Source organism: Cebus imitator, unplaced genomic scaffold (assembly GCF_001604975.1).
Source record: "Cebus imitator isolate Cc_AM_T3 unplaced genomic scaffold, Cebus_imitator-1.0 Scaffold735, whole genome shotgun sequence".
Classification (NCBI taxonomy): Eukaryota; Metazoa; Chordata; class Mammalia; order Primates; family Cebidae; genus Cebus; species Cebus imitator.
Genome location: NW_016108050.1, coordinates 219,482 through 233,772, shown reverse-complemented (window position 1 = coordinate 233,772; position 14,291 = coordinate 219,482). Strand labels below are relative to the sequence as shown.

The 14,291-nt window shown below is 40.4% G+C and overlaps 1 protein-coding gene across 1 annotated transcript in view; it reads left to right on the top strand.

Moving 5' to 3' along the window:
- The window catches only part of NSF (N-ethylmaleimide sensitive factor, vesicle fusing ATPase), a 161,809-nt gene that overhangs the window by 143,617 nt on the left and 3,901 nt on the right, over nt 1–14,291 (top strand). The window contains 2 exon segments of the mRNA XM_017519298.1: nt 10,516–10,650; nt 12,235–12,348. Of these exon segments, the coding sequence (XP_017374787.1) occupies nt 10,516–10,650; nt 12,235–12,348 (249 nt within the window).

The following is a 14,291-nucleotide window of genomic DNA, read 5'->3' as shown; positions in this document are numbered from 1 at the left end:
TATATAACAGAATGTACATATAAGGACTTAATAAAAGTGTGTATATATATATGTATGTATATATATATAATTACTCAGAACAGTCTAACATATAGTAAGCACTAAACTCAGTAAGTATGCCAGAACCCTAAAAAACAGCCTCTGTCTTGAATCATGAAATTTCCATGATCACTGCATCCAATCATTGCTATTCCAATGTACTTACCTTGACTCATATTGATATAAATATTTAATCAAATCTCTTTGTATATTATTAGTGGTGATTACTCTGTGTCTCTAAGTTCTCCAGAGCTGACTTCCCTATCAGGTGTGGCAGGTGCAGTGCCAGCAATACCTGTAGAGACCCACAAAAATGTTTTAATTCCATCTAAAATCTGAAGGAGAAAAAAAACCTTGCAAGTCAAAGAAAATATTTTAATATGTAATATTCATATATTCACCTGTTTACCAACAGTGTTGTAGAATATACCTCTATGAGCTTTTTTTTTTTTAATGGAGGAAGAAGAGGTCCATGAAGGCAAAGGTGCCCAGGGCCCAGGAAACTCACAAAACAGCCTAGCAGTTCTCAACCTGCTTCTTTGCATCAGAGGCTTCACTTGACAGTTAAATGAAAGAATCAAAACACCAGTGTGGCTTTACAACATTCATACACCATCAGAATAAATACATATACATATAGAATGCATATATATGCATACAGAATGCATAGATNAAAAAAACAGCCAGGCATGTTGGTGCACACCTGTAATCCCAGCTACTTAGGAGGCTGAGGTGGGAGAATCAACCTGAGCCCAGGAGGTCAAGGCTGCAGTGAGCTGAGATCGTGTCACTGCACTCCACCTGGGCAACCAGATTGAAACCTTGTCTTGAAAAAACACAAAAACATAAAACTGGGCTGCAATGAGAGCTAGAGAGGCTTTTCAGAGAGCAAGCCCTGTTTTGACTCCTGTGGGCTGCTTCCTCTACTAAAAAAAAAATTACATTTTCTACCTATTGGTACAAAGCTGAATATATTACTGTATTAAGACATTTTCTTCCACCAAAGTTTTTTTTCTGATTTCTTTTTCTGGAGTGCAGTAGTGCAATCTGGGCTCACTGCAACCGCTGCCTCCTGAGTTCAGGCGGTTCTCGTGCCTCAGCCTCCCAAATAGCTGGGACTACAGGCACACACCACCACACCCAGATATAATTTTTTCTATTTTTAGAGAGATGAGGTTTCACCATATTGTCCAGGCCGGCCTCAAACTCCTGGCCTCAAGTGATCCGCCCTTCTTAGCCTCCCAAAGTGCTGGGAGTATAGGCCTGCCCTGATTTTAAAAGAAATTAGAATAATACTTTCATGGGTTTCTCAAAGTTTCATAGGCCCTGGGCACTGTGCCTAGTGGGTAAGTTGTCCTTGCCTATGAGTTTTAAAGTTAATTGAACCTCACACTGTTTTTTTCAGTCCTAGAAGTGAGAGGATTTTTGCTTATTTCTGGTTCTTGGCTGTGCTCTGGATAGTTGAAATTGTTTAGCAGATTGGCCTTCAGATAAGTAAGACATTATTATCGGGCATTGCGAATTCAAGTTCTGGAACATTGGGGCCTACAGGAGTAAAGTGGGCTGTGTAGGGTTGAATGAGGGCAGAGTATGGAGAGAAGGCAAATTTTGAAACATTGTGAACATAAGAGATAATTGTAAACTAGCAGAAAACTGAAGAAAGCATTTTAATAAGCAGAAATGCTATGGCTAAAAATCACAGAGGTAGAAATTAAATTAGAAAGGAGAATATTGACCCGATTAGAATACAGGGTCAATTTAGGGTATATCAAGCTAAAAGCTGAGATAGGTAGGGAAAACCTGCAGATACAGAGTGAGGAGTTTGGATTTGCTTATTAATGTGTGGTCATCTTAAGTTTCTACTGAGAAAACATGTACAGAACCCTTCCTTTTTGTGTTAAGAATACTGTGCCATGGTCAGTGCAACTTTATCTTTTTTTTTTTTTTTTTAAGACAGAGTTTTGCTCTTGTTGCCTGGGCTGGAATACAATGGCATGATCTCGGCTCAATGCAAACTCTGCATCCTGGGTTCAAGCAATTCTCCTACCTCAGCCCCCCAAGCAGTTGGGATGTGCAAGCTTGTGCCACCACACCTGGCTAATTTTTATATTTTTCGTAGAGACAGGGGTTTCACCGTGTTGGCCAGGCTGGTCTCAAACCTGACCTCAGGTGATCCGCCCACCTCGGTATCTTCTTTATTTAACCTTTCCTCCTAAGAGCACAGAGGTCATTATTTCTAGGTAATAAATCTCCCTAACTCAAATTAAGAGATCAGCCATTGCCGATATGGGGCTTGGAGGGGCAGGGGCAAGGGTGGACCCCAAATCTAGTTTAAAATAACACAAATAAAAACAATGGACAGCAAAGCATAGTGAACATATCAGTGAGGCCTGAACTCTAGATTCAGCTCCTTCACTGGAGGTGAGAGCCTCAGACAGATCACTTTACCTCTCACCCCAGGTTTCTCATCTGCAAAATGAGGCAGATGGGAGGGAGTTTGGGGGAACAAGGTAATCTTTAAGAGCTGCTCCTAGTGTAAAAGCTGATGATTCACTGTCTTTCTCATAAATTAGCAATAAATATTCTTTAATATGAAGTCCGCTTTTGCCTATAGTATTTTAAATTATTAAGGGTTGAGTTTCTCGTTTTATATTCAATCAGTATCATGTGTTTTCCTCCTTACTGTCTTCTGTCCTGCCTGCAGCACCATGTGGATGGTTACAAAGAAGCAGACTAAGAATTTGCTTCAGGGTAAAATCTAATGGAGAGTTTAAGTATAGTTGTCTGCCTAGTTGTGGCATGATTTATTTGTAACATCCTTCCTTTGGTATTCAGCTTAAGCATTTAACTGCAAAAAAAAAGAAGAAAGAAAAGAAAGTTACAGACATTCGAACAAGAGAAATAAGAAATGCATGCAAAGAGGCCCCATTCCTCTCCTTTCACTTTTCATGTTAATCTTTTCCCTTGGTTTGAGGAAACCAAGAGTTGTAGGAGATGTTAATAGTACTTGTTATCTCACTAGCTCAAGTTAGTGGCAGCCAAGGAATCTTATCTTTCCTTTGCTAGACAAGTCTGTATTATCCAGTCAATAGCCAATCAATTGACTAAAAGAGATAAGCCAGCCTTTGGCACAAAGCATACATGCCTTTCATTCTAGATTATTTTCTTTAAAATTTGTTGCTATCAATACTTGGGGCTCAGAGGTGTAGACTCTGAAATGATAGTTATTTTCCTTTTGGACACTTAGTATAATGTGTATTTTTCTAGGACTAGAAGAAAGAATGTAATAATGAAGGAGTGATCTGCTACCCTTGAAAGCTATACTGGGATAGCTGGGTGCAGTGGCTCACACCTATAATCCCAGCACTTTGGGAGGCCAAGGCAGGTAGAACACGAGGTCAGGAGTTCAAGACCAGCCTGGCCACGATGGTGAAACCCTGTCTCTATTAAAAATACGGACTGGGCACGGTGGCTCACACCCGTAATCCTAGCACTTTGGGATGCCAAGGTGGGCAGATCACGAGGTCAGGAGTTCAAGACCAGCCTGGCCAATACAGTAAAACCCCATCTCTACTAAAAAAATTTAAAAAATAAAAAATTAGCTGGGTGTGGTGGCAGGTGCCAATCCCAACTACTTGGGAGGTTGAGGCAGGAGAATCACTTGAACCCTGGAGGTAGAGGTTGCAGTGAGCCAAGATCGTGCCACTGCTCTCCAGCCTGGGTAACAGAGCTAGACTCCATCTCAAAATAATAATAATAATAATAACAATAATACAAAAATTAGCTGGGTGTGGTGGCAGTCATGCTGCTTGGGAGGCTGAGGCAAAGAATTACTTGAACCCGGTGGGTGGAAGTTGCAGTGAGCCGAGATCATGCCACTACACTCCACCTTGGGCGACAGGGCAAGACTCCGAAAAAAAAAAAAAAAAAAAAAAAAAAGCTATACTGGGATTATCATTCATTCAACACATATTTATTAACTTTGCACTTTGTACAAGGCAGTATGCTAGCCCTGGAAACATCAATAAAGCCAAACAGACTTAATTCCTGTCCTCATGAAGGAAGACGAGCAAGAAGTACAGTAAACATAGTAAGTGAATAAATTATATAGTGTGTAAAAGGTGATCCAACCTGGGAAAGGGAAAGGGCAGGATAAGGGGTTGGGAAGTTGCAGTTTTAAATGGAGTTACATGGGGATTGAGTTGGCCTGTGGAAAAGCTGACATTCAAGCAGGTCCTTGACTTGGAGGGAAAGGCCTGTGTGCATATGGAAGGGAAGAGCATTCCAGGCAGAGGAACCCTCTCTCTGTGCCAGGCACAGGGATGCCATGCTGAGTACTGCAGGGGCACAGATGGATGAGATATGGTTTCTACCACCAGGGAGTTGACAGACTAGAAACAAGATTCAGGCTTGAAAATAAATGCACTGAAGCACTACGGCAAGGTAGAATTTTTCTAAGGGTCTTGAATAATACAAGCTAAGAAAATATGAAAAATTATTCCCATTTCAAGAATGAAGCCAGGTTAAGTGATAGACCAAAGGAGCTCTACCAGGAAAGCTTCTCACTCTCTGGCTCTGAGCCTATTTCTTCCTCAGAAGTTGCTGCCTCTCCCTGAGGCCCCACGCTGCTGTGAGTCCTTCTGACTGTCCATGAGTCACCCCACTGCCATGACTCCTTCGGAGGGGGTGTCTGACCTTTTGCTTCAGGTGTCTTCTGGGCCTCACGGCAACCCTTGTTAAGTTGAAGGTAGTAGCTCTTATCTTCGCTAACCCAGAGCCAACCTTGGCCCCTCTGCGTCATTTGCTGCCAGTGCCCTGTGTTCGTTGTTGGGGAGAGGGATTTTCAGGCCTCCCATTCCTCACCTACCTGACCTAACCGTGTGGATTCCTGACAGGTTCCTCTGAAGACCACCCGTTCAGACACTTGCTTCTTTTCCTTCTTGCCTGTACTGACCGTGATGACAGAGACTCCGCCCCAGCAATCTCTGCTTCACACTCTACTTTCATAAGTAGGTAGGATTTTCTCATCCATATTTATGGTTGAGAAAGAGACAGGTACTGAGAAATGAAATAGTCTACCCCAAATCACACAGCTGTGAGTGAGGGAGCCTGTACTTGTGTTGCAGCAAGCTACCTGTCCATCAGGGGACTTGCCTCACCATTGCTTTCTGCCAGCCCTGGGCTTGCATTAAAAAAGGCATCATATGCATAAGACACTGGTTAAAAGGTGCAGCATGGTCCCTGGAGATGCTCACTCTTAGAATCAGCCTGTCCCTGGGGCAGCAGCTCCTCACAGGCCTGTAAGAGGTGGACCTCCTGCCTGTGGCTGCTGGGACCCTCCTCTCCATCACAGGTCTTCCTCCTCAAGAACCTTCTCTGGTTTCCTGTTGCTTTTTATATTAAATATTTCCCTTACTTTGGCATTCCGAGTCTCCTTTTACTGGCTGTCCACTCCCCATATCTGCAAATAACTTTGTTTTCAACCTTGTTGCTCTGGCTCAGCTGCTTCCCCACACATGTAGGATTTAGGAGAATTTGGGACCTGTCCTTTCTCTTCAAAGGCCTTGCCAGTGCCTACTTGTTGTCATTATCTTTGCAGTACTACAGAAACCTTCATAGATAATCCCACCCCAGGACACTGTCCCCGTACGCTGGGTTCTCTCCACCATTATTAGTTTGTATTTGCGAGTGTGTTACTTGGTTATGGTCCCTGAATATTTATTTGCTTTTCCCAGCTAAATTGTGATTTCCCTGAAGGCACAAACCAAATCTCATAATTCTATTAAGTACCTAAAAGGAGTAAATTCTTGTTAATGCTCCAATTGGCTAATGTCTATTTCATCTTTTACTTACCAGATTTACAAATGCTTAATATTCTGAAATATTTTATTCTCATTTACAAAAACGTCAGATTCTAATAAGCAGAAAATAAAGTTTAATGCCCACAGCACATAGCAGTTCTGAGTTGCACTTTTAAACTCACTTCTTAATCCATTTCAGGGTTTTCAATTGTTCACAGTTAATTCTTCTTACCCAGGGTGTATTACACTTGCTCAGCATTGAGTGATATGGAAAGAATGGCCTTTCTTTCCTGCATAACTGACTTTACTTTTGTTCATAGGTTGAAATCAGCCCTTCCATTTCACTGCAGTATTATATTGGTGGCATTTTTATTTAGGAAAAAAAAAAAGCTTTCTTCCACATGAACTTTTGTTACAAATCAGTTTATTGGGGCCAATCAATGGGCAAGACCTATGAAAGGGTGTGGATTATCTGGTTGGTCCTTTGTGTGGCAAAAGGCTTAGATGCTGCTTAGTACTCGCTCATTCTTCATCATGTAAAGAAGTGTTTTTTTGAAGGATCAACACCTGACTGAGCCCTTCCTTTTTCATGGAAATATTTTCACCTGAGTTGCTGCTTATGGTTCTAAGAATTAGTTAACTAATACTTTTTTAACCTTGGAACAATGTCTATCATAATCCGATTGGCAGATAGTCATTTTACTTAGGCTTTTTCTTTATACCATCAGGACTAGCAAATCTCAGTAAAGAGTATGCTGGGAGCAGTTTCTTTTTTCCAAAATAGGTTATCGCTCTGCTTTTGGTCAAGAGGCATGTTTGGGCTCTGTGGACATTAAAACTGGTAGCCACACATTAGCAAGATGGAGGTCCCCTCTTGGGTTGAGCACCGCTTTTATTTTTAAAGCTGCATCCCCATTTCATGCTGCCGGCAGCTTTTCCCTTCAGACGAATCCCATATGATTTATCACATTAATACATTCGGAGCTGTTTTTCATGATAAAGCTTCCTTATAAGCAGTACCACTAATTAATACACAAAATGGCCCGGCACAGTTTAATAATTTGGTAATGTTTTTCAGTGTTTTCTTAAAGATGACGCTTTACAAGTCAAGACCCGAATTTGCCTGGGTCGTGACCTCTTTGCAGTGTTTGCAGTCTTGTTAAACAAGAAGAAAAGCAAAACAGAAATTAGCGTCTGCATTATAAGTTGCTCTACATTTCCCAATCTTTCAGCACTTTGAAGAGCGTAGTCACTGTTAATGTAAGCGAACATCTCATGAGGAAACTGGCAGTGATTTTTAAAGTCCGGCTTTCTGGAATGAGTAAGAAGCTTCTTTCTCAGTGCCGTTCTTCTAGGGCCAACGTTGTCCTTTGTGAGAGAGAAGCAAGATGAGGATGTTTGCATTATGGACTATGGGACAGTAAAAAGCTAAGGAAAAAGAGAAGTAACAGTTACCTTCAATCATACTGAGGATGTGTCGGTATATGTGGTCTTTGGCATCCTTTAGCCTTCAGGGCTATGTTCCCAAGTTTGCCATTAGAATTTAGTGTTAAAAAATAGTTTAAGTATAAAAGCACCACTTTTTGTTACAGTAAAAATGTATGTCTTTACTCGATTGTGATTACTGCAACACCCCAGCTTTTGTTGTTATTTTGCCCTTGGACTGACATATTTCTGTTCCTCTGTCTTAGAATGTCCTTCCCCTTCATCTTCCTAATTAATTTACTCATTCCTTGAGTCTCAACTCATGTATTATCTCCTCCAGAAAAATCTTTCTCTGCCATGTGTTTTTTTCCCTCTACGTGGCATCCTTGCGCGTAACACCTCCGCCTTTTCATATTGTATTATAATGATCTCTTTTGTATCTGCCTTTCTGTGGAAGATCTATTGCATATTAATCTAGGAACTTGGTAAATGTCTGTGGATAAGCATTTGATTTTGGCCTAGTTGATTCCTCAAATAATCATAATGATTACCCTTTAATCTGTATACTCATGGTGTACTTCTATCTCATTTTCTTTGTGCAGTCATCTGTTAAGCTGATGGCTAATTGTACCAGAAGGTCCCAACTTTGTTTCTTTGATCTGCATTGGTTTATGGTACGACATTGCCCATTCTTGGCACAGCAGGTGGATAAAAACAATGAATAACACTGAGAAAGGCTAACGTGTCTTATTGACGGTAGTAGTGTAATGTTTACCAAACCCAAATTGAAATCATTTTGGTTTCCTAGAATCTTTTCTTGCTAGCACATTTATTTCAATGTTCTGAATTTCCAAGATCCGTGTATAGGTTGAATGTTGAGTCTTTACTGAAGACTTATCTGTGGACTGAGTGTATTATAAATCTAGTGACATAAGTTTAAAACTTATTCCTCTTCCATTTTCCAAGTAAACTTTGTTAGTAATGTGTTTTTCTTTGTAAAGAGAGGCAGTATATGATTTGGATCTGGATCTGGCTTCCTGTCTTGGCTCCATCATGTATTGGTTGTTTGGCCTTGAACACAAATGACTTAAATCTGTGAAATTCAATAGCTTCATCAGTAAAATGGGAATAGTACTAGTACTGAATTCTCATGATTCTAATGAACATTAATTGAGAGACTGATCTGGAGAGATGCCATACTGCAAAGAGGATTAAGTGGAGGTCTCCCTATTAAATGATGAGATACCCGAGGCGTTACCCTGTCAATTCCAGTATGCTGGCCACAAGGCTTTATAGTCTTTGCGACAGAGATTGGAAGATTCTTCTCTGGGAAAAATTTGCACATACTGACCTTTGAGGGACCCCCGATAATCAGCCAAGTCTTACCTGATCATCCTATAATGAAGCCCCCGGACATAGAATTTCTAGTCATAGTTTAACTCTTAAATATAAATAGCTATCCAGCAATCACCAGACACTCGAGGAAAGCCTCCATAAACAAATAGGAAAAAGGGGCAGGTAATAGGAAATAGACAAAACAAGGAACAGAAGAAAAAGTCATTTTTGCAATCTATAATATTCACAGGTTTTGGGGTTTTGTTTGTTTTTTTGTTTGTTTGTTTTTGATACAGAGCCTCACTTTGTCACCCAGGCTGGAAAGCAGTGGTCCCATCCGGCTCACTGCAGCCTCAACCTCCTAAGCTCAAGCAGTCCTTTCACCTCAGCCTCCCAAGTAGCTGGGACTACAGGCGTTTGCCACCACACTCAACTAATTTTGTATTTTTGTAGAGACAAAGTTTCACCGTGTGAACCAGACTGGTCTCAAACTCCTGGGCTTAAGCGATCTGCCTACCTTGGCCTCCCAAAGTGCTGGAATTATAGGCGTGAGCCACCATGTCTGGCCTCTAACCTTATTTTTTACAATTAGCCAAACTATTAAGACAAAGGATACAAGATTAAGAATAAAGGTATTTCCAGATATGCACGGCCTTTAAAATTTTGTCTCCCTCACACTCTTTCTCGGGAAGCTTTTGGGTATATGCAGCACAGATAGGGAAATAGGTGAAGGAAAAGGAAGGCTAGGATACAGGGAATCCAGCAGAGGAGAGAGGAAAGATCCAGAACTACAGCTGTGCCCCATGCCTAGAGAGTCACTGCTTCAGATTAGACTGTGAAGACAGAGGACCCCTGGAAGGGAATTTCTTCAAGAACACAACTTTATGCAATGTGTTTGAATATACTGAAAGGAGACTTGTTCTATTTGTTTAGAGACAAACTTGTGATCAGTACCTGGTAAACTAAGCTAAGGGGAAAAATGCAGTTAACTCCAGTAAAACAAAATTTTGTCCAAGAAAGAAATTTAATAGTATTCTGCGTGGCCTGCCTGTAAACCACATTTGTATAAACTTAATACTGAATATAGATTTAACTAAACACTGTGAAATAACTGTATTGGAAGGATGTAAAAAGGGACATATGGTGGGGGAAGGGGGGAGTACAAAATTAATAATAAATCCCATGTTCCATAGTAGGAAGTTAGTAAATCATATTTATAGCGAAAAAAGTCTAAAACTAGTAATGTAACCTTATTATCTAAAGATAAAGAAGTAACTACAAGAAGAAAAGCTAAGAGAGTTGAAAATTGTTGCCTTTGGAGAAAGGGAACTGGGAATGGTAGCATAAGCCTGGCATAGTTTTAAAACTTCTTTTTTTAATATTTCAGGGTTAAAAGTAAAAAATGAAAAATATAAAATGTGACAATTATGGAAAACTCTTTAGCCCACACCTTTCACAGTTAAGTGTTGCATAAATGTCAAATATTATTGCCCTGCCCTCCTAAAAAGTGTACTAATAAAGCCTTATAAAGCCAGCGCCACAGACTTTCTATTCATTTCATCTTTTTTCCCCAGTTCCCACTATACATGTGCCATGTCGGCTCTGAGGAAAGACTTACCTACATACACGTCAGTATCTTGCCCTTTGGTTTGTGTATTTCCCTGATTTGCTAATCCATTGTTTTATTGACATGAATGAGAAGGAGCTGTTCACATGTTGCCACTTTCTGAATCATGTTGTTGGTAACTTTTTTCAGAATTTTCAGGAAAATCCTGAGCTGTTTTCTTCTCTTTCACCTAATCATTTGCATTTGCAAGATTAAATAAACGGCTTTTGCAAATTTTGTTCAAGCTTCCTCTAGTTTCCTAATTAGTCTTATTATATACATTTTAACATATTTTCTCCCTATGATCAGGGCCGGAAGCTTCTTATCATTGGGACCACGAGCCGCAAAGATGTCCTTCAGGAGATGGAAATGCTTAACGCTTTCAGCACCACCATCCACGTGCCCAACATTGCCACTGGAGAGCAGCTGTTGGAAGCTTTGGAGGTAAAAGTGAATCAATACATTGCACACTATTTATAAGAAAGAAATTGAGGCTGACATGAGCTGTACCACAGTCATTACACCTGGTGTTTGGTTTTTACACTAATCTAGAACATGGGACCCAGGGATATTACAGGTTGTATATCCCTCATCCAAAATGCCAGTTCTGGGCATGGTGGCTCACACTTATAATCCCAGCACTTTGGGAGGCCGAGGCGGGTGGATCACTTGAGGTCAGGAGTTTGAGACCAGCCTGGCCAACATGATGAAACCCTGTCTCTACTAAAATACATAAATTAACCGGGCATGGTGATGGGCACCTGCAGTGCCAGCTACTCAAGAGGCTGAAGCAGGAGAATCGCTTGAACCCGGGAAGTGGAGGTTGCAGTGAGCCAAAATTGTGCCACTGCACTTCAGCCTGGGCAAGAGAGCAAGACTCTGTCGAACAACAATAACAAAAAGTGCCAAGGACCACAAGTGTTTTAAATTTTAGATTTTTTCAGATTTTGGAATATTGCATTTTATTTAGGTTGAGCATCTCTAATCTGGAAATCTGAAATGCTTCAATGAGCATTTCCTTTGAATGTCATGTTGGCACTCAAAAAGTTTACAATTTTTGAGCATTTTAGATTTCAGATTTTTGGATTAGGGATACTCAACCCACACCTCCAGCTGTTTTCAGGAATGAGAGGAGGAAGGTGAATACACATGACAGTGAATTAATTTCCCATTCCTCGGGGTAGGCAGCCTACAAAATGCCAGGAGTGAATTGCTCTGTGTCCAGCATGAGTGATGCATATAGATTACTTGAACGAGAAACTTGAATGGGTGGCGGTGTGGGGGTAAGGCGATCACAGTATAGAAAGTTAATCATTCAGAGCAGCTTTCAGTGCCTTTCCTTGCATTTGGTAAATTGGAACAATGATTAAAGCCTTAAAAATATCAAAAAAGCTATAGAAGTAAAAGGAAGTTTATTAACAAGTTTAGAAATAGGAATGTTTTCTTAATTTTTTGAAAATGACAAAGTTATTTTTTTTTAATGTTCTTCATTTAACTTTTTAATACCAGTATTCACAAATGACTTGGTGAGCTCTATTGGAAAGTATCTACTGAGTTGTTCAGCAGTGGTAGAGTCAGTAAGGCTTCTTAAAGTCCTCAAGGACCCCAACAAAAATAGAAATGTATCTATATGATAACCGTTTTCAGATTACCCATTGAGGCAACTTTTGTGCAGGAGCTGAGTAAGAGAATTAAAGGTAGTTTGCTTTGACACATACAGATTGTTCCTAGAAAAGAATGTTAAAAATTTTAACTTATATTTATTATGGATTGGAGCTACTTTTTCCCCAGCATATATATCTCTAAGTTATAATGGAGGTCCATAAAAACACAGGGTTTAAGGTACCAGTTTCACTTTTATGATTGCACCTAATGGGTTTAGGAAGGTCAGACTGGATCTTAAAGTAGGAGAGAATTTTATCAGCTTGAACAGTTAGGTAGTTCTTATCACTCTTTTTTTAAAAGTAAATAGAATTAACCATTGTTGATGCATTTATTGTAAAAGTGCTTTGATTATTGTTTTTGTAGCTTTTGGGCAACTTCAAAGATAAGGAGCGCACCACAATTGCACAGCAAGTCAAAGGGAAGAAGGTCTGGATAGGAATCAAGAAGTTACTAATGTTGATCGAGATGTCCCTACAGGTAAGGTACTTCCTTCTGCATATGACTCAGACAGAACAGAGCTTCAGGATACACCAAGAGCATTCAGTATTTCCTTTGCCAAGGTTTTAGTTAATTGAAGTTATAATTTTCTTATATAATTTCCAAACTTGATTTGGTATTACTAGCCTGCTTCTGAGATCAATCACTTATAAATACTTTTTAACTTCTTAAAATTCAACAATAGAAGGAAAGATCATAAAGTTAATTTTAATTTAGGGAGCCACTAGATCTTAGAACTAGAAAAGATTTCAAAGAGCAGTGGTTGTGCTGCCCCCTCATTTTGGAGATGAGGGTACTATGTGTGTGACAGGCTGTCAGTGAATTCTCCAAGATCACGTCGCCAGGTTATTGATGGAGAAGGGATGATGTTGTACCTCAGAAGTCAGTAAGCGACCACACATACACCAAAAGGTGTCTGGGAGACTATTTTAAAGGACAAGTTAATTAAGTTGTGCAGTCTAGACTTGGGCTCTGTATATTTTCCCCTGGCTGGGCTCCTAGAAATTTCATGCAAACTACTGTAGGTTGAAGCATCCAGGATCATGAAGAAAACTGAGCCCCAGGCTGCTGCCTGGGCAAAGACAGATGAAACTTCTTTGGGACTTTCTCATATCTCCTGGCAATGTACTTTCCTCTTTTTGGAACTCCACCCCTCCATGTGCCCATCCTGTGTCTTCTTGTCCTTATCTGACATACTATTTAGCTAATAAATCTCTCCCTATCAAGCCGTATGAGTTCAGAGACCTTGGCTCTCACTATTGAGTCCACAGCCCCTGGAACAAGCCAACACTTAGTAGGGTGCTCAGTAAACTTTTGTTATTATTATTATTTTGAGACAAGGTCTCACTCTGTCTCCCAGGCTGGAGTGCAGTGGCATGATCATGGCTCACTGCAGCTTTAACCTCCCAGTTTCAAGTGATCCTCCCACCTCAGCCTCCCAAGTAGCTGGGACTACAGTCACATGCCACCACACTTAACTAACTTTTGCATTTTTTGTAGAGACGTGGTTTCACTATGTTACCCAGGCTGGTCTTGAACTCCTGAGCTCAAGTGATCCATCTGCCTAAGCCTCCCAAAGTGCTGGGGTTACAGGTATGTGCCACCATGCCTGGACCTCAGTAAAATTTTTTTTTTTTTAGATGTAGTCTCGCTCTGTTGCCCAGGCTGGAGTGCAATGGCACAATCTCGGCTCACTGCAACCTCCACCTCCCAGGTTCAAGTGATTCTCCTGCCTCAGCCTCCCGAGTAGCTGGGATCACAGGCACCCACTACCACGTCCAGCTAATTTTTTATACTTTTAGTAGAGAAGGGGTTTCACCATGTTGGCCAGGCTGGTCTCGAACTCCTGACCTCAGGTGATCCACCCACCTTGGCGTCCCAAAGTGCTGGGAATACAGGCGTGAGCCACTGCGCCCAGCCAGTAAACTTTTGTTGGATGAATAATTACAATTCATTCTGGTCCTAGGTGGACAGAGTGGCTCTATTCTAGGCATTGTGAGTTACTTACTGATGGTCCTGCCATTCTGCTAGTGTGAGCAGTGAGTGGCAGAGGTGAAGTGTAAGTTTCACAGTTACACCTGAAATAGGCTCTTGGACCAGTAACAAATTGGAAACATAAAGTGCATGCTTTTCAATCTTTTCTGGTAAATGTATCTGAAAATAAAATTTTTGTGGCTTTCAGAGATCTAATTTACTGAGCTTTCAGATGGACTATTTTTAAGTCAATTAATTTATTTTCCATTATGAGGCATAAATTAAAGCTACAGACTAACCACTTTGTTTAGACTTATTCTTGGTAAAGATGCAAATACAGGTGTATTGCCTCTTTCCTTGAAAAAAAGATAAATCTGTCAGATTGTCAGCTCTTTTTTTTTTTTTTTTTTTTTTTTTTTTTTTTTTTTTTTTTTTTTTTTTTTTTTTTT